Genomic DNA, 18,957 nt, shown 5'->3' with positions numbered 1-18,957 from the left:
TATAATAGAATCATTTCCCATAAAGACATCTTTATTTTTTATCTTGCCAAGCAAAATGTAAATTTGAACCTTCTGTACCAATGTGTTGGCACTATGCCTGTTGTTTATCGCATGAGAAAAACAGGGTTAACCATGAGAGGACGACGCTACACCTGCTTGGATTCTGCAGAGCGAAGGTCGGCTGCCCAGGGTTGGGTGGGTTGGAGCCCAGCTTGTGTTCGGAGAGGAGTCGACGGCACTGAACTGTGAAGTAAAGTCTTGATCGTGTGAAACCGCCTCTTGTCATTATTTTCTCCCTGGTTTCCTGTCGAATTAAAAACCAGACGTGACCTGGGTCCAGAATGGTTGAGGTCCAGATCAGATCCATCCAGACTTCCCACAGGCCTCAAGTATGACACACAAAAATACTAGTTTTGATCAGACCCGAGGGAACAACACTCAATACATGTGAACTGTATAAGTACTTGTGGTACAATATTCTGTGCAAGATATTGCTGCTTTAGTTTTCAGTTACTTTTCAGTTTTACATTAAACCGGTGTTTCAGATTTCTCTAAGTCTTTTCAAATTACATTTTTTTTTGTTTTTTTTGTGATTAAATTTTTATTGGGATTTGAAGGACAACAATCATCATCATCATTCAACAGCACATAAATAAAGTAATTACCGTATACAAACATAAGCATACCCATGTACTCACACACAGATACACTCATACACGCCGGATGATAATAAAATGAAAACATAAAAATAAAATGAAAAGATATAACTGAAGATAAATATATAGCAAAAATTAAGTAAAATACATAAAAAGTCATAAAATAAAAACAGATGGGGACAGGGGGATAGGAATGGACAATAGCAATGACAGTTCACTCTGCACCATTCTCCAAAAATGTTCAATTGTAATTACATTTTAAATACAAAATAAATATTGGCCCTCAGCACAAAGCTCTGAATACACGAGCATTGCCTCTCACAATTAACGTCATCAGTAATTTTCATGTTTAATTAGTTCAGAAGTTACGCAGACGTTACTCGTTACTTCGTATTGAAACCTGGTTCTGTAACTCCTCCCACACTGTCTGTCCTGCTGAGACGTGGACAGACATGAGGACGGTGAAACTTTCCCTTCAGAATCATCCGGTTGTAACGACTGTAAACATCTGGCTGCTCTTCTATAGCTGCAAACATCACGTGACCTTCAGCTGTGGTTACCAGAGGGAAGCACCAGAATGAGACCAGTGATAGGCCTGGACGCCTGTCAGTCAGAGTGCAGTCAGCCAATCAGAGGAGAGGCTCAGGAGGCAGGTCTGCAGCTCCAGAGAGGACAGACAGAGGACATGGACACACTGCAGCAGTTTGTCCACTTGTCCACTGATGTATCATCTCAGGGACCAACACCTCACATTAGATCCCAGAGAGGTTGTAAAGTATGAGCTCTTTAATACTCACTGCATGAGTTGAGCCTACACAGCAAAAAAGCCGGTGTTGAATCAACTCTGAGAGTGTTAAATTTAACACCAAGAAAGTGTGTATATGCGTCCACTCTTTTCAGTGTTAATTTAACACTAACACTAGTGTTAGTGTTTTTACACTCAGCTATAGTTATTTCAACACTGTAGGGAGTTCAAAATTAACACTAGTGTTAGTGTTTTTACACTCAGCTATAGTTATTTCAACACTGTAGGGAGTTTAAAATTAACACTAGTGTTTTTACACTCAGCTATAGTTATTTCAACACTGTAGGGAGTTCAAAATTAACACTAGCTAATATGTGTAGTGTCAATAGTACTCTACACTAGTGTCATTATAATAAAATGTTACACTGACTGCAGTTGAAAATGCTACACTGACTACCAATGCATTCAGACCAATGGGTGTAAAATTTGACTACCAATAAACCCACCCACCCTTGACCACCACAACCACCCACCAAACCCATCACAAAAAATACACAAGGCAAACACTTCTTTAGAAAAATAGTCTTATTAAATGGACACCACACCATATAAACAACGAGCAGTGCATGGATTCACATATAATTACAGTATGGAACAATGTACAAGCGGTCATCTGTGTCATATGAAAATTGCCTATCACAAGGTCTGTAATATACCAGGTCATTTACACAGATCACTGTAAAAACCTCATTTTTCTCCTCAATACCAAATGCATTTAAATGATCATCAAAAAAAATATTCGAGACTTTACAAATCAAAAGATAGGCATTGTTGTCTTTAACAATTATACTGTCAATCCTGTTGAACAAAGGCATCTCATTTTCAACTCCAGTAACCACATACATCCCAACTTGATACTCTGTGCCATAGTTTTTGACCCAGGAAGTGGTGGAAACTGATGACGCATCAAAAGCTTCATTCAACACCTCTCCACCCTCTATACTGCTGACCAGGACTTTGGAGATCGGACCAAACAGTAATCTTTGAAAATAAAAGTTCTCAAAATGAAATGCTAACTGAGCCTGATGTTTCTTAACCAGAGTCTTAGCAATATTTTTGAAGTTTTTCACAGATTTCTTGAAGAAATTATGTTTTCCTTCAAATCGCATGCACCAAATGTGTATGAGTGGTCCGATTCTTCTAATACAGCTTGGGTAGTGGATCATATGGTGATGTTTTGGAATGAGATTGTGCTCTGGGAAGATGGATTTAAAAAGTTTGTGATGTTCAAAAATTAAATGTTTCAAATAACAAGTCATACCATGAGTTACAGTTGGTGAAAACACAATGTTTACAATTTGAATTAAAAGGAGTAACAATTGCCAACAGTTATCCTCTCTTTTAACTAAATCTCCAAATATCAGCGGGACATTGCGTAGGAGGCACCAAGACTGGATAGCATTAAGTCCAAGATCTTTGCTGTTGTCATCCAGCTTAAGCCCACCTGGCCTGTTCTTTCTCTGTGTGTATCCATAATTAAAGCCAACAATTCTTTCAGACAATGAACTCAGGGATATTGAATTCTTGATCAAATACTGAAACACAAGCTTTAACTCATATTGCACCACTCCTTCTAGCAGGTCATGCATTATGTCTACAGCGTAATTGTTTGATGAATGGAAAAACTGGAGGGAATTGAGTGGACAGTCTCGTTTGACACCAAATGTTGATTTCAAAGCAGGATTTTCCTGGATGACACGAACATGCTCAACATGAAGGTCTTTTGAACGTAGAGTTAAACCTGGGTGATCTTCACTGAAAACTGACTGATATTCACTTTTAGCAGTTAAACATAACCTACAGCAGTACGTCGCACTGAATGATTCAACAAAACCAAAAAGTGCATGTAGAGCTAAATTGTCTCCTGTAACCTGAATGACTGAACCCTTCACAGGTGTAGCTGAAAAGGGCAACTGTATTCCTTCAGTCTCCAAAATCTTAAGATCATCAATAAGTGGCTTCAGAATTGGCTCAAACCCATATTTCTTAAGATCCTCTGAGTGAAAGAGAGCGACAAGATGAATATTCATTAACACAGAATTGAGCTTTGGTGATAAATTTCTCAAAACAAAATAAACACATCCAAGTTTGTGCACTCCCTTTTTTGAGCCCAATGGATTGGCAGTTTCAAAATCGTCATAGTAGAGCTGGATCTGAAGAGCGGGTTCTTGCTGAGAAAATAAACTATGGTTTTTAAAGTAGGACCCATCGCTTATATCTCTGTAAAATCCCTCCTGGTGTGGTTTTACTTCTTGGAAACTGTTACAGAGTTCACTGTTACTGAACATAGATGAGAGAGACCCCCGGATAGGTACATACATGAACTTATCATTGACCGGAACTTGTCTATACGTGCCTGTTATTCTATCTCTTCTTACATCAAAACGGACACCCAGAACATGCTCTACAGGTTCTACTATATTCCATTTCTTTTCAAAATGCCTCTTCCTTTTATATTCTGTGTTAAGACATGAAAATGGGTTTTCTAGTTGATCAAAACAACCCTCAACTCTATCCAAAGTTTCTCTAGATGCATCAGAAGACAAACAATTAACAACAGCTTCCTTTGTGTGAGCATGGATGTCATTAACTAGTTCCTCCATTGAGCCAACTAAACACTGCACAGTACTCTCTGGAACACCTGAGGCTTGAACCTGAGCAATAACCGAGCTGCACATGTCCAGTATATTCTTTTTTTCAACTGGAACATGTGTAGTGACCCTCACAGGAGGATCCACATTCACTGGTGAGGAAGGTCCAGCTACAGGCTCAAATTCAAAACGGCTGACGGGATCTGGATCAAGACAGTCTTGATGTGCTCGAGATAGGTGACGTTGGTAACCAGAATATGTACAAAAAACAAATGAACAACCAGGCTCTCCACAGTTCAAGCGCAGAGACCTTCCCGGATACAATCCATGCTCAAACTTCAAATGTCTAAATAACATTGAACAACTGGTGTGGTGTACCTTGCAAATGTAACATGTGTACATTTCTGGTCAAAATGTATCAGTCTTCAAACTTCACAGTGAAGAACCCTTGCTCTGATTTCTTTTACCCGAGGACTCTCTTTCACTTTGCCGACGTCGATGCCATACATGGTAGTTTGGATGAAGATGAAGAAGCTGGACAGCGCATCATCATACGATAAGGCAAAAGCATAATGTGCCTTGAAGAGCTCATCAAAGGCAGCAACTGGAGTCTGCATCCTGCAGGGAATGGCCTTCTGGTCCAGGATGACATAAAAATCCTGGATGCTGTTGCTTCTTTCTCCGACACCGAGTAGAAAGGGTTGTTTGGGGCCAGTTTCTTTAAGGAAGGTCTCCATGCTTGACCCCACCTGAGAGAGAGAGAGAGAGAGAGAGAGAGAGAGAGAGAGAGAGAGAGAGAGAGAGAGAGAGAGAGAGAGAGAGAGAGAGAGAGAGAGAGAGAGAGAGAGAGAGAGAGAGAGAGAGAGAGAGAGAGAGAGAGAGAGAGAGAGAGAGAGAGAGAGAGAGAGAGAGAGAGAGAGAGAGAGAGAGAGAGAGAGAGAGAGAGAGAGAGAGAGAGAGAGAGAGAGAGAGAGAGAGAGACATTTTAATTCATGTGCGACTGAATTCAGGGATCAGGGATGGATCTATCAATGTACACAACATTCATTTATTTTTGTGTGATGAATAGATGGATGACTTTTTAAAAACAATTTAACTGCACCCCCTCAATTACCCTGCCATATTGGCTCCTGAAAACCTTGCATCAGTAATGTGCAGTCCTAAGAAAATACCTTCATGAACTTGATCAGGCGTCTAACAGCCTCCGATGCGCTCATCTTGCCGGCCTTCTTGCCTTTAACTGTTGGAGGCAAGAGGTGAAGCAGCAGAAGGATGGCAGCCATCTCAGAGTCCCACTCTTCAGAATGCCACACTGCAGAATTAGAATTGACACAATAAAATGTATTTTATTTCCTTATAAGCATTACAGCATCAGTTATAGTAAAGTTTTCTTAAATAACACCATGGATTGAATATGGTTAGCAGTAAGGTGCAGTATGTGATTTGTAGTAAAGGGGCTAAAAACATGAAAGAACACAACAATGTCCTCTTTTGTTGTGTACACTAAAGGCATGTGCAATCTGTGTCAACTATTCAATTAACACTTACCACTATCATCAGACTCCTGTTGTGCAGACAGAAGTAGCTCATCCACATGCGGACTCGTGGTTAGATTCTTGCAGCAATCTGCGATGACTCTTGGTTTGAAAAATGTTGGCCACTTGGAGAGGAATTTACCAGACACCTCCTCACCAAAGATCATTGTGAAGTCTTGGTCGATCTGAAACAGAAAACGTTTGTGTGTGTGTGAATGAGAACCCCATTGTAATGGCGCTATGGGTGTCAATTAATAAACAGTCAAGCAAAATAAGGCAATCGCAAAGTCGTCAGTAATTCATTTCATGTTTACCAAGCCAGGTGTATCCAAGAATCTGGGAAAGAGATCCAGGACAGTAGAGGCAGTATCCGGGTCTTGAACCACCTTTTGCCTGTGCTGGAATGTTGCCTTCATCTTATTTTTGACAAGGGTCGTATTGCTTGAGTGTTTCATCACCGATATGGCTTCCCTGCATTCATCACCAGTCAACTGCTTCTCATCTGAATGGATACTGCGTGGAGTCTTGGGGCCCTCTTGGAAATTGGTCCTGGATTTTTTGCTGTCTTGAGCAGAGTTCCGCTGAACAGTTTTCAGCCTCCACGCTAGGTAGCCGGAACCACTCTGGTGATCATAGAAATGTTCCTGTTGATAAAGAAAAACACATCGATTCACATCAACTGAGGAAAAACTCCAGGAAAACCATTTAACATGGAAAAATTGGAGAAACCTTAGGATGAGCAACAGAGGAGGGATCCCTCACCCAGGACGGGCAGACTTGCAATAGATGTTATATACAGACAAAAACAGTTATCAACACAGAATGTATGGGGATGCATTACTGTTTATACTCACATAGCCATTCTGGGAATCCGGGTCCTTCAATTTAGGGAACAGTGTTGTAATCCCAAGTGCATAGAGGATCCGCACATTCACCGGAGGGACCCTCCTGAAAAATTTAATTTATATGCACTTGGGTTATCATAGTTAACTAAAACTAAAACTAGCAGTGAAAAAATTATTTAGTAACCAGAACATTTAAATAAATAATATACAAAAAAAAATTCCAAAAATGAGAACTAAATAAAAACTACAATAAAACTAAAACTAAAGTGAATGTCAGATATCAGCTTAGTTGTAGTTAGAGATGCTAAAGTTGCCGGAAGAAAAGGCTTCAGCTCAATATGGTACAACTTAGAGTACGACCCACAGGTAGATAAGAGTGAATGGAAACGTGATGAGGACTGATGGGAACTTTATGGGATGCAACTAAAAGGGAAAAAGTTAATCTTCAGAGGTCTCACAGAGGCTTTCTCCTAAAACCTGAAAACTAGTCAATTCCTCAAAATAAAAACTAAACTAAACTGCTTCATCACTTGTAGAGCAAACTAAAACTGAACTGAAACAAAAAAGCAAATTGAATAGCTAAATAAAAACAACAACTTATGAAAAATGTAAAACTATAATAACCTTGATGTGCACATGGGTGTGGGTGAAGACATAATCGGCAGCGACTTTTGGAGGTAAAAAATAAACAAAAAAAACAACCACAACCTGTTATTGCAAGTGCATTCACTTACCCATGGCTCTCCACCATATCTGCCACAAGAATGTTTACCATCTTTCTTCTTGTAACATCACTGATGGTGCTTGTTTTCTCATATTCTTTGAATATTTCTTTTCCACCAGGCTTTGAATACAGAGCGACTCTAACATTCTGAAACGACAAATGCATAACATTCACACTGCAGGTACAGTAGGTATTTCAGCCTGTGCCCCAGGCTGATGTAACAGTTGGTTAGGGGGTGCATGATAAATTAATTAGCTAATATAACCGAGCTCTGGGTCTTCAGTCTGACACCTACTGAAGCTGCAGTACTAATATACTTATTGTGAAATTTGAATGTACGGTTTGATATCGGTCTAATTGACATCAGGGTCAATATCAGGTGGTTAACTTACATTTCTTGCAACGTTGCTATCCAGGGGTCCTTCAACCAGCTGTCTTTTCCGAGCTTTGGTAGATTCCAGTATCAGCGTTGAGTCAGAACCTGATGGTGATGACCCTTGGGATGCACGTGATGGTGATGGTGACCAGTCTGATAAAGATGAGCCCTCTGAGAACTCCACCTCAGCATTGCTACCTAAGAAAACACACAGCCTTGCATTATAAATGACGCAATTGACCACGAGACGAAACAAGTTACAGCTCAATTAACCTTTTGTAGAAAACAGACTCAAATTCTTAAAAATTAAAAATATAAGCCTGCAAACCCTTACCATTACATTCTTCGGCCCTGAAAGACACCCCAGATGACTTCAAGAGTTCATCAAATATGTCCGAATCCACTTCCACGTTAGAGGAATCCTTCAGGCTCAAGGAAGTAGAACCTGGCAAATTGAATTTTGCCAGCACTAAAACATAAGATATAAGTGAGCAGGAAAGCTAATTTTCATCTGTAGTCTCTATGAAAAACATTGGAAAAGCCTAAATGCACAAATAAACATGACAGTCAAATTAGCCTACTTACCTGCTTGCAAAAACTGGGAGTAATTGTACTCGTCCTCCGCCTGTGGTACCCTGACCCATTTGCTGACTCCGTTACACTCTACAGGAACCAGCATGTTGCTTCAAAGACAAGAATGGCATAATTTATTATTATTCCTAATTTCTTACATTTACACCCAGTGTTTCCGCGCGGGGTGGGAGGTAATTTGAACACTGTACAATTACTTCTTGGTGTACCTTGCACACAGTGGCGGTGCCAGAGATTTTTTTTTCTGCATGTGCTATGGGGGTGCTCGGCATTTTACGGAGGCTGCTATGAAGTTAAGGTGATAGCATATGTGTCAGATGGTTCTCTACTACAACACTTTCCCACCATATTGTTACATCTCTTTACATTAGGGCTGCAACTAACGACTATTCTGATAGTCGATTAGTCACAGATTATTGAAACGATTAATCGACTAATCAAATTATGAATGACACAAATTCTCAATTGCTATTATTTAGCAAGCAGCTTTTAAATTTAGCTTGAGGTTGTGATGACTGAAAACGTCTTTTAATAAACTTTGCTGCATATAAGGGTACTGTTGACACAAAAACAAAGAAAAATCAAGTTTTTGTCCATTTAAAACCAAGGACAGGTAAAGTGCTAATAAAAAAAAATCAATTTAAATTTAAGTTTCCTTTTTTACTGTGAACCAAGAACAGGCCAAGTGCTGATACTAAAAATAAATTAAAAATCAAGTATCCAGTTTTCCTGTTAATAAAAAGGACAGGGAAAGTAACATCAATAAAAACGTCAACAAACGAAACTACAGTCTTCTTCTGACTAAATAATTGTGATTAAAAAAAGACGTTTGTCATGCAATAGGATAACATTTCGCTTTTAAACTCGTTAAAAAAAAGTTTAAACCATATTGTTGTAATGGATGCTAGAATCCTGCGCACAGGTATATAGCAAGCTAGCTAACAGGCTATCTTACCGAGGCGAGTCCGCATCGTCTCCGTTACGATGTCAAACGTGCCTCCTCCTCACACGCGCGTGTCCTGCTTCCATGGAGAACAGGTCCGCTGTGCAGATACTGCAGGTAGTTTTTCTCGGGCCATGTTAAGAGTGAAGATCTCCCGAACGTTTTACTTCCTGGTGAGCGAGGCTACGCGAGAGGCAGCGACGCCGCCATCGGTCCATGTTTCGTCGCTATTGCACATGCGCGACTTTCAGAGATGGGAAGGGAGCGAGATGGCTCACTCCTCAGGTACTTCCATCAGCACCTCCGCGAAACACGCGCTATGACGTCACCAACGATTCATCCACGAGTTAATTCGCCGGCGAAAATTTTTGTCATCGATTTTTGTCGACGACGTTGACTAATCGTTGCACCCCTAGTTTACATGTTTGCTCTCTGAAGCGTCTTTGTGGTCCATGAAAAGCACCATATAAATCATATAAATGGCTTAAACCCTGGTCCAGCGCAGTGTTGACCAGGGCTAGCGAGCTAAGCTAACGTTAGCTAGCTAACCAACTTCGCTAGGTAGCTAGCAGCCAAAGTCAACCACAAAAAAACCCCCGCTAATATCAATCCGAAAGAGACAATTTTAACTTTAACAATTTAAACATAACTTACCGTAGAAAGAAGAGATTTGGACGACCAGTATGACTGCAGTCTTAGTCCTGCCTGCGTGTGCCACCAGTGTGCCAGTCACTGCCAAGGGTGAGCCGAGCCATTCAAATGGTGGGTGTGGCCAATTGAACGAGCCAGAGTGTAACATCAGAGTGATTCTCAGAACGACAGATATCAACTCTTACACTATCAGCAAAGGACTCTAGGGGGAGTTAATTTTGATCAATTCTGAGTAAAATGAATAGTAACCCCTGTTGATTTACACCAACACTCAAAAAATAACACTGGCACATTTGCTGTGTATTATCTATAAATCAACTCAAAGCAGTTAGTTGTTGGTCCTTTGCAGTCTAACAAGTACAAGGAGGCTTTTTATACTGGTCATGTCAGGGGCCAAGTTCCCATGTAATACACGTGTGTTCTGTACGTGACGGGGGGGGGGACTAATGTGGAATTGATCATATACAAGCAGTGGTGACACCGCATGTACTGTAATGCTGAGTATTAAATATATCTTCTGTGTGTCATGGACGCAACTCAACAAAAAAACACTGAGTCCATGGGATCGACTGAGGATCAGCTTCGACCAGAGGAACCAAAAGAACTAGTACTAGTAGTACCAGTATTAGTACTAGTAGTAGTAGTAGAAGCAGTAGTAGCAGCAGTAGTAGATGCACTAGTACTATTGTAGCAGTAGCAGCAGTAGTAGAAGCAGTAGTAGCAGCAGCAGTATTAGTAGTAGTTGCACTATTAGCAGTGGTGGGAAGTAACAAAGTAGAAATACTTCGTAACTGTACTTAAGTAGGTTTTTCACATATCTGTACTTTACTTGAGTATTTATTTTCCTGATGACTTTTAACTTTTACTCGCTACATTTGAGCACAAATATCTGTACTTTCTACTTCTTACATTCTCAAAACTGTCTCGTTACTTGAGCAGCGGAGGTTGGTGCAACGTGGACCTCTCTCTCTCTCTCTCTCTCTCGCTCTCTCTGTCTCTCGCTCCTGCAGGAGCTCGGTTCAGTCTTTATTATTAGGCCCGAGCTCTGACAGACGTGGGGCCCTATTGAAATTGTAAGGATTATTATTCTTTTTGAGGGCTTTTATTAGGTGACTTTACATGATTTTTTTAAGGTATTCCTTTTTCAATTCACATTCGTTTTCCCTTTCCTGCTTCGTGTCAACATCTGCACATAAATACATAACTCGGAGCAGCAAGTGGTTAACTTGTCTTAAAGAAAATATTGGAAGTATTTGGTTTAAACAAAAACTGTTTTTAAATAGACTATCATTGGTTGGCCGTGTCTACTTATTCTTACACGTCCACGTACACAAAACAAACAGATTTAAAACAAGTCGAGATGGAAAAACAAACAACACAACCAATTATATAAGCAAACGCAAAAACAACTTTCAGCCAACACAACCAAAAACAAACACTGTGTCGTGGACTACTGCATATTCACGCACACAATTCAGGTTTTTTAATGGACCTCGCCAAATGGAACCCTGGGTAATCAGGCTCAGTTTTCCACTCACTTTAATGCCAATATAATTTGTGCAAAGATATTTTATATCTATATATTGCCAATTCCAATCCTTAGTCGCCCTTTGTGCTGACTCAACACAACTTAGAAGCTGTTGAGTCTTTATATATGTATTGTACAAACTGGCTAATGTGTACAACTTCAAGCAGGGTTGTGTCTTCACTTTGTCGTCCCTAGAGGCAAGAGACCCTACAGGTGTGTTGTCAACCTGCTGGAAACAAATGCAAACACAAACACAGGCCCATTCAGTAATGATAGTCTAATGATAAATAAACAGGCTACATGTAGATGAGAGGACAAGCTGGCGGGCAGATATACAGGTAAACATCCAGTTACACAATACAGCTAATAGACACAAAAGGTTCATTTGGTTTATTAGTGTTCTTAGGTAGAATCAAGAGGCACTTGTATTTTTTATTAGTTTATTCTGTTGTGTTGATTCTTTGTTGTCTCTAGAAGTTCAGATGCACTGTCCAATACTATTTGAACCTCAGCATCTCGTGTTCAAAATTCGTAAAATTATACATTATATATATAGTGTTGTTATAATTTTTTTTGAAATAAATCCTGAACTGAACAATTTTGGGTTGTTTTGTGTCTGTATAGGCCTACTATAAAAAGCACTCAGCATTTTAAATTTTGGTACTTGTACTTTTACTTTTGATACTTAAGTACATTTAATATGTATGTTTAATATTACTCAAGTCAGTTTATGACGGGTGACCTTTACTTTTACCAGAGTCACTTTCAAGTAATATATCTGTACTTTTACTCAAGTATGGCTTTCAAGTACTTTATACACCACTGACTAGTAGTATTAGTAGCATAGACTGTATATAAGATTAGTAGTAGTCTTTTTGCTGTTGTAGTTGCGGTGGTTATCCGCTAGGAGCAGTGGTGAGGCCTGGGCCAGCAGCAGTGACGCAGAGACAAGATGGCGGCCCCGGTGCAGGTGTGTTGTGTGGACTCCCTCCCTCCGCACCTGAGTCCTCTGGACGCGTTAATGTTCGAGTCCGACCTGGACGCGCTGTTCCACAGTGACACGCAGCCTCCCACCGTGCTGTTCAGCCCGCAGCGGCCTCAGGGCAGCGGGGGGTCCGGCATCCTGCTGCGGGTCCACCCGCTGCCCGAGACCCGGGACCCCGCGGGGGACCGACACGTCCCCGGAGCCGAGTCCCGGAGCGGCGGCGTCCGGCTGCTCGTCAGCCGCTTCTTCCTGCGGCACCACGGGCTCCAGCGGCTGGGCTGCACCGGGACGGTCCGGGCCCTGGAGCCGGTCTGCACCGGGACGGTCCGGGCCCTGGAGCCGGTCTGCACCGGGACGGTCCGGGCCCTGGAGCCGGTCTGCCTGGACCGAGTGGTGCTGGGAGCCCGCAGCAGAGAGAGCCTCCGCCGGGCCGGAGCGGAGCACTTCACCGCCCGGCTGCTGGAGCTCTGCCGCCCGGGCCAGTGGCTGCTGGCCCGGCAGGGAGACCCGCTGCTGCTGCCCGGAGCCCCGGAGCCCCGGGTCCCGCTGCCGGAGACCCGAGCCCCGGAGACCCGGGTCCCGTTGCCGGAGACCCGGACCCCGCTGCCGGAGACCCCCGGAGAGGAGCCGGGACAGGTCGGTGAAAACAGTCAATCTATAAAAGTATTTATACTAAACAGAAGTTTCAAAGTTACTCTTCCAGCACATGAAATACATCTGTTGAATACATTTTGTAATATTCATCATAATCTGAATTTAAGTTCTAACGTTAAAATACTTTTCCCTCTGATATTTGTGAAACACAAGTATAAAGTAGCAGAAAATATTTAAAAAGTAACTAAACTTTATACTGTACAGAGACTGTACTGAAGAGTAAATGTACTTAGTAACTACTTTGGTATTATTGATAATGTGGACAAATTCAATTCAACTTTCTTTAATCTACTGAAATGTAATAATTGTATTTTAGTTTTTGTGTGTCACAGATTTCTCTAAATTAGAAATAACATAATTCTGAGAGAAACTAGAGATTTTTAGTCTTAATTAAACTTAATTAAAATGTCTATCAATTCATTCATTTAATTGAAAACATATTTTGTCAGGAATAACAGCAACGCAGCAAAAAAAGTTATATTCAATAATAATTCATCAAATGTGAAATTTGTCAGACTTCTACTTAGAAATACAACTTTTATTCATGAAACTGATGCACACATTTTCTGTTGTGTCCTAAAATCCTTTAACATCAACGTGTGGCGTTGTGTGTCTGTGGCGTTGTGTGTGTCTGTGGCGTTGTGTGTGTGTGTCTGTGGCGTTGTCTGTCTGTGGCGTTGTGTGTGTCTGTGTTGTCAGGTGCAGCAGCCGCTCGTGGACCTGGTGGTGCTGGCGTGCAGTCCCGTGTCACAGGGCCGGATCACAGCCGACACGGCCCTGGTTCTGACCGACTGCTGGGACCCGGTGGCCCCCCCGGTGGCCCCCCCGGGCGCCCCCCCGCCCTGCACGCCGCTCAGTCTGAGCTTTTCAGATTTCGCTCATTACGCCGACAGCCTCGGGGGGGGGCGCTCTCTTCTGGACAGCAGGAAGCTGCTCGGCTCGGAGTTCCCGGACGTCCTGCGGGCGCTGGAGTGCCGGGTGGACGTGCTGGTGGCGGACGTGTCCCGGTGGTCGGGGGTCAGAGGTCAGCAGGGGGCGGCGGTGGACGTGGACAACTGCGTGTTCGTGAGCAAGCGGCTGCTGCTCCGCCTCGGGCTGTTTAACCACGAGTGGGTGGAGCTGTGGAGGGCGGGAGGAGCCTCGCGCCCTCCGACGGGTCAGATGGACGCCAGGGGGGGCGGAGCCGGCCGAGAGCGGCTGGTTTCTGTGGTGGCGGTGGATTCCACCCAGAGTCCAGATCTGCAGAACCCGGATGAAGTCGGTTTCATATCAGCGAGTCTGTGGTTCAACCTGAGCGGGGGGGAAGTGCTTCCTGTGAGCAGCCTCACGCTGAGGGTGAAGGTGAGACACCAGATCCTCCTGGTCGCCCCCTGGTGGCTGGCTGCAGTACCGATCATTAACCCCTCCTCCTCCATGTCCGCAGACGGGACATGAACCAAACTAAAACATCTAAAAGTAGACGTAAAATTAATGTTTGTATTATATGAAACCAGCTCAGATCACTTGTGGTCTTGTGGCCATAGATATCATATATAAACACTAGATGTCTCGGCCAATGGAGTCGAACGTCACCACATGGCGGCCATCTTGCTGCAGGCAGCTCGCTCACCCATAACATTGTGTTGGTAAATAACCATAACTTGCTCAATTTTCAACCGATTTTGAAACGGTTTGGTTTGTTATAAACGTCAGAGATGTAGATATGACACTGCATACTTACGAATAATTATGTTATTTTTCTAAATAATTTATGCAGTGTCATAACAACATCTGTGACGTTTATAACAAACCAAACAGTTTAAAAATCGGTTGAAAATTGAGCAAGTTACGGTTATTTACCAACACAATGTTATGGGTGAGCGAGCTGCCTGCAGCAAGATGGCCGCCATGTGGTGACGTTCGACTCCATTGGCCGAGACATCTAGCCTTATATATGTCTATGCTTGTGGCTTCTCTGATTCCCGATCGTTTCTGTGCTGACCCCCACCCCCCCCCCCCTCTTGTCATCTTGTCTCAGAGGTGGAGACCGGCGCCTCCGGAGGTCGGGGGGGGGGGCTCGGACACTTCCTGTCGCTCAGCGTCTCCTGCGTGGGCCACTGAGCTTCACATCCAGCCGGTGGCGTCTCTGCTGACCGACAGCCGGGGGGGCTGCGGCGACGCCCTCCTGTCGGAACACTTCCGAACTCCCAGGTCAGCCGCCGCTAGCAGCGCCACGAAGGTCCGAGTCGGGGGTGGAGTCAGTGTCAGCTGTCAATCATCACGTCTCAGTCTGTTTTAATATCCTCGAATAGATAATGTGTTTACATCTTTATTAAGCGTCCGTGATTGAACGAAGAACTTAAAATGCAAAGCGACACCGTCTCATTTTATACGTTTAACTAGGGTTGCAAAATTCCGGGAATATTCAAAGTTGGAAACTTTCCATGGGAATTAACAGGAATTAATGGGAATTAACGGGAATAAACTGGAAATGTTGTGGGTAATTTATACTAACTGTATTTACCTTGTCATATACAGACATGAATATAAACATTTTGTTTTGTCATAGGCTGATTTGAGCCCTGAGGAAACTTTGGGCACTTGACTCTATGCTTCTGCATCGTTGTGTCATTCTTAACATAGGTCTTTGCACAGTATTTGCAAATGTACACAGCCTTTCCTTCTACATTGGATGAGGTGAAATGTCTCCACACATGAGAGAGTGCACGTGGCATTGTTCTGTAGAATAAGATGAGAACAAAGTTTGTAAAAAAACACTAATGCAATGCCAGAGATATAAATAGTTAGCCAAACAATTGGAATCGTCTGTAAACATATTTTACAATTGATGGATAAATGAATGGAAATAGTCTAGATGAACAGATGAACAATCCTCAATCAGCATGCTAATATATTTTCCCAGTAATATCATGGAAACTTACCTGACTAGTCCTGCACTCTACAGCAGGCCTCAGTAGCCCTGCTGTAGAGTGAAGCATGCTGGGAGTTATCTGTGCATGTGATGGAAGAATGACCAGTGGAGGCTTGAAACTCAACGTTCCATACATCTTTAAAATAGAGTTTTGAATCATGTTTTTATTGCTCAGCGTTTAATTTGCGTATTTTTTTTTTTTTTTCAAAATTCCCAAAATTCCCGAGCTAAACTTTCCACCGCTTTGCAACCGTACGTTTGACTGATTCCATGAAAACTTCTTACACATGTTCTCTGGAGTCGGAGGAACTGGGAAGTGAGTCTGACCAGTGCTCTCTCTCTCTCTCTCTTTCTCTCTCTCTCTCTCCCCCTCTCCCTCTCCCTCTCCCTCTCTCCGTCTCTCTCTCTCTCTCTCTCCCCCTCTCTCTCTCTCTCTCTCTCTCTCTCTCTCTCTCTCTCTCTCTCTCTCTCTCTCTCTCTCCCCCTCTCTCTGTGCAGACTGGTTTCACTGGGAGACGTCTTATCGGTTCCCACTGAGAACCATCCCGACCTGCTGGAGAACAACTGTGACGGCATCTACAGGTAGGACTCATCAGACCCTGAGGAGCGCTCTAAGGTCCTTCAGGAGGTTCCACGTGGTCATTGAGGAGCTTCTCAGGATGTTTGAGTGCTCGGTGTGAAGGTTCTAGTCGGTTCTATGGACGTAGTGGTCGTTAAGAAGGTTCTTCAGAGTTCAGGGGGATGTTACGAGGCTGGAGTCACCAAGAGGAGGTTCCTCAGCTCCTCTGAGTTTCTCTGCTTCTTGCGGAGGAGGATTCTCGGGACCTTTGAGGATATTGAGGGTTCTTTTTTATTCTTTATTTTTTTTGACAGATGTTTACAAAATTTACATCAGCCCAAGGGCAATTTTCTTTCTTCTGCTGTCAACCTTTTTAAAAATTGGGTAACTTTGTACATTTTGGGAGAGGTAGAGTGTGTACATGTAGACAATAATCACAACGCCACAACATGTGTACATGTTATGTTATAATTATTATTATTATTTAACTATTATTATTATATATACTGTTGCTGCCATCATTACTATATACTGCTATTATATTGGTATAATTACTATCATATATAAATATATATTATGTTATATTATATACTATATATACTTTACTATTTTTATATACTATCTAACAATAACATTACCATCATATCATCAGTACTATTACCATCATCTTGCCACTGCACCTTATCTACCTATTTATCTTGTGTTTCTGTTTTTATTCTTTCTACCTCAATATTTTTTATTTTATTCTATTGTATTTTATTGTATTCAAATATACCGGCTGCTATGACGACTTAATTTCCCTTCGGGGATGAATAAAGTTATCTATCTATCTTTCTATCTATCTATCTATCTATCTATCTATCTATCTATCTATCTATCTATCTATCTATCTATCTATCTATCTATCTATCTATCTATCTATCTATCTATCTATCTATCTATCTATCTATCTATCTATCTATCACAGATCAGTAGAGAAAAACAAATATATGAATAAAAACAAGCCCAATAAACAACATGTTAGAGGTGATCTGAGAGAGAATGGGTCAGAGGTCGTGAGGCTGAATCAAGAATAACATTACAGGTTCATTCATTCAATACTTCCACAAAGTCTGGCCTTATGGGTTTTACATATCTCACCCATTTGCTCCATAACTGGATGAACACAGTTTTCCGAAGACGAAGGGAGAAAGTAATCCTTTCCATAACATAAATGTCCTTTATTATATCTATCCACTCCTCCATCGTGGGCTCAGGAAGCAGCCAGCACCTTGTGAGTGCTTTTCTACAGGCGGTTATTAGTATGCCAATCATATATTTATCTGGGCGCCTTGTTTGAAAATCAACATTTGATATTGAGGGTTCTTAAGGAGGTTCATCACGTGTCAGAGATGTTGAGGTGATTCAGGTTGAGAGAAACGTCCGGAGGCTCGATGAAAGTAAATCTCTTTAAACTAGAAGGAGAGGATCCACAGGTCACATGACACATTTTGGGTCATTATCCTTTATTTACATGTATATTTATACTTTTATATTTAGGGAAGTTAATCAGTTGAATACTGTAACTAAGACGTTAGTCATTGACAACCGGGAGATTTATTCATTCCTGCAGCAAACGTTCGGTTCTGTTGTTCATGTGTTGATGTTTCCCGGTGATGAATCTGTGACCTCTGACCTCTGACAGGTCTCCTGTGCTGTTCTTCAAAGTGCAGAAGGTGTGTCCATCTGCAGAGGAGGGAGGAGGAGGAGGAGGGGGAGGAGCTCTCCTGGCCGACAGAATGCACACCTCCCTCTACATGGTGACCTTTGTGACCTTTGTCTTTGAATGTGTCTCCTGGTCTCAGCCGAGGCCGGGATGGTTTGGATGAGTCCTGCAGCCCCGGTGTCGATGGCTCTGACTCTGTGGACGTTTGTTTTGTGCGTCTCCTCAGGGAGCGTCCACTACCAGCCCCGCCCCCTGCAGCCGGGTGGAGCCAGGGTCTCTGTGGAGCAGCGTGTCTCCTCCCGGCCTGGACGGCAGCGTGGAGCTCCTCAGCAGCATCATCCTGCCGCACCTGCAGCTCAGGTAACTCACTCACAGCTCTATTAGAATCTGCTGAGTCATGGCGAGCGGCGTGATGGGACCATGTGTGTGTGTGTGTGTGGTTGCAGCAGCTCTCTGCCCGGTTGCACCGTCCTCCTCCACGGCCCGGCAGGAAGTGGGAAGGTGACGGTGGTCAGCGCGGCGAGTCGCAGGCTGAACCTCCAGCTGCTGAAGGTCAGACGCCATCAACATGGTTCCACCTCTTCCTCTTCCTCTTCCTCGCTCACACCTCACCGCCCCAGAGAGCGTTCCCTCATCACTGGGATGTTCGCCACATATTTAACAGTGTTTAACTTGTTGATGTTTCCGTGTCTCCACTCTCTGGTTGTCATGGTGACCGGTGCAGGTGGACTGTGTGAGCGTGTGCGCCGACACGCCTGCCGCCGCCGAGGTGAAGCTGACCTCGTTGTTCCAGCGAGCCGCCGCCCTGCAGCCCTGCGTCCTGCTGCTCAGGAACCTGCAGCTGCTGCTCCGCCCCCGAGGGGAGGAGGACGCCAGGGTCCAGGCCGCGCTCCGCCAC

At 43.1% G+C, this 18,957-nt stretch overlaps 2 protein-coding genes across 2 annotated transcripts in view; one reads left to right on the top strand and one right to left on the bottom strand.

Moving 5' to 3' along the window:
* Positions 1 to 1,967: 1,967 nt before the first annotated feature.
* On the bottom strand, positions 1,968 to 9,277 carry LOC132995794 (uncharacterized). The gene is made up of 10 exons (XM_061065993.1): positions 9,079 to 9,277; positions 8,118 to 8,215; positions 7,867 to 8,001; positions 7,549 to 7,730; positions 7,167 to 7,303; positions 6,442 to 6,535; positions 5,902 to 6,231; positions 5,601 to 5,772; positions 5,225 to 5,364; positions 1,968 to 4,801 (listed from the first exon to the last, which is right to left on the bottom strand). Exons 2-10 carry the CDS (start codon positions 8,209 to 8,211, stop codon positions 4,478 to 4,480), a joined length of 1,608 nt encoding a protein of 535 aa, XP_060921976.1. The 5' UTR covers positions 8,212 to 8,215; positions 9,079 to 9,277; the 3' UTR covers positions 1,968 to 4,477.
* A 2,920-nt stretch (positions 9,278 to 12,197) lies between these two features.
* Positions 12,198 to 18,957, top strand: part of pex6 (peroxisomal biogenesis factor 6) — a 13,892-nt gene continuing 7,132 nt past the window's right edge. The window contains exons 1-10 of the mRNA XM_061066436.1: positions 12,198 to 12,539; positions 12,603 to 12,770; positions 12,843 to 12,866; positions 13,590 to 14,225; positions 14,902 to 15,074; positions 16,294 to 16,377; positions 18,039 to 18,153; positions 18,286 to 18,419; positions 18,506 to 18,611; positions 18,784 to 18,957. The exon at positions 18,784 to 18,957 is cut by the window's right edge and continues 23 nt beyond it. Coding sequence (XP_060922419.1) covers positions 12,198 to 12,539; positions 12,603 to 12,770; positions 12,843 to 12,866; positions 13,590 to 14,225; positions 14,902 to 15,074; positions 16,294 to 16,377; positions 18,039 to 18,153; positions 18,286 to 18,419; positions 18,506 to 18,611; positions 18,784 to 18,957 — 1,956 coding nt within the window. The remainder of the gene's footprint in view (positions 12,540 to 12,602; positions 12,771 to 12,842; positions 12,867 to 13,589; positions 14,226 to 14,901; positions 15,075 to 16,293; positions 16,378 to 18,038; positions 18,154 to 18,285; positions 18,420 to 18,505; positions 18,612 to 18,783) is intronic.

Source organism: Limanda limanda, chromosome 2, assembly GCF_963576545.1.
Source record: "Limanda limanda chromosome 2, fLimLim1.1, whole genome shotgun sequence".
In the NCBI taxonomy this organism is placed as follows: Eukaryota; Metazoa; Chordata; class Actinopteri; order Pleuronectiformes; family Pleuronectidae; genus Limanda; species Limanda limanda.
Note: the sequence above shows the minus strand (reverse complement) of the source record. Positions and strands in the feature narration are given on the sequence as shown.

Bases quoted from the DNA above. Each gene is read 5' to 3' on its own strand.
- LOC132995794 (XM_061065993.1), bottom strand. From the start codon at position 8,211: ATGCTGGTTCCTGTAGAGTGTAACGGAGTCAGCAAATGGGTCAGGGTA. The intron at 7,304-7,548 runs GTAAGTTAACCA...TTGTCGTTTCAG, and splicing joins ATAGCAACGTTGCAAGAAAT to AATGTTAGAGTCGCTCTGTA. The intron at 4,802-5,224 runs GTATTTTCTTAG...TCTCTCTCTCAG, and splicing joins GCCTGATCAAGTTCATGAAG to GTGGGGTCAAGCATGGAGAC.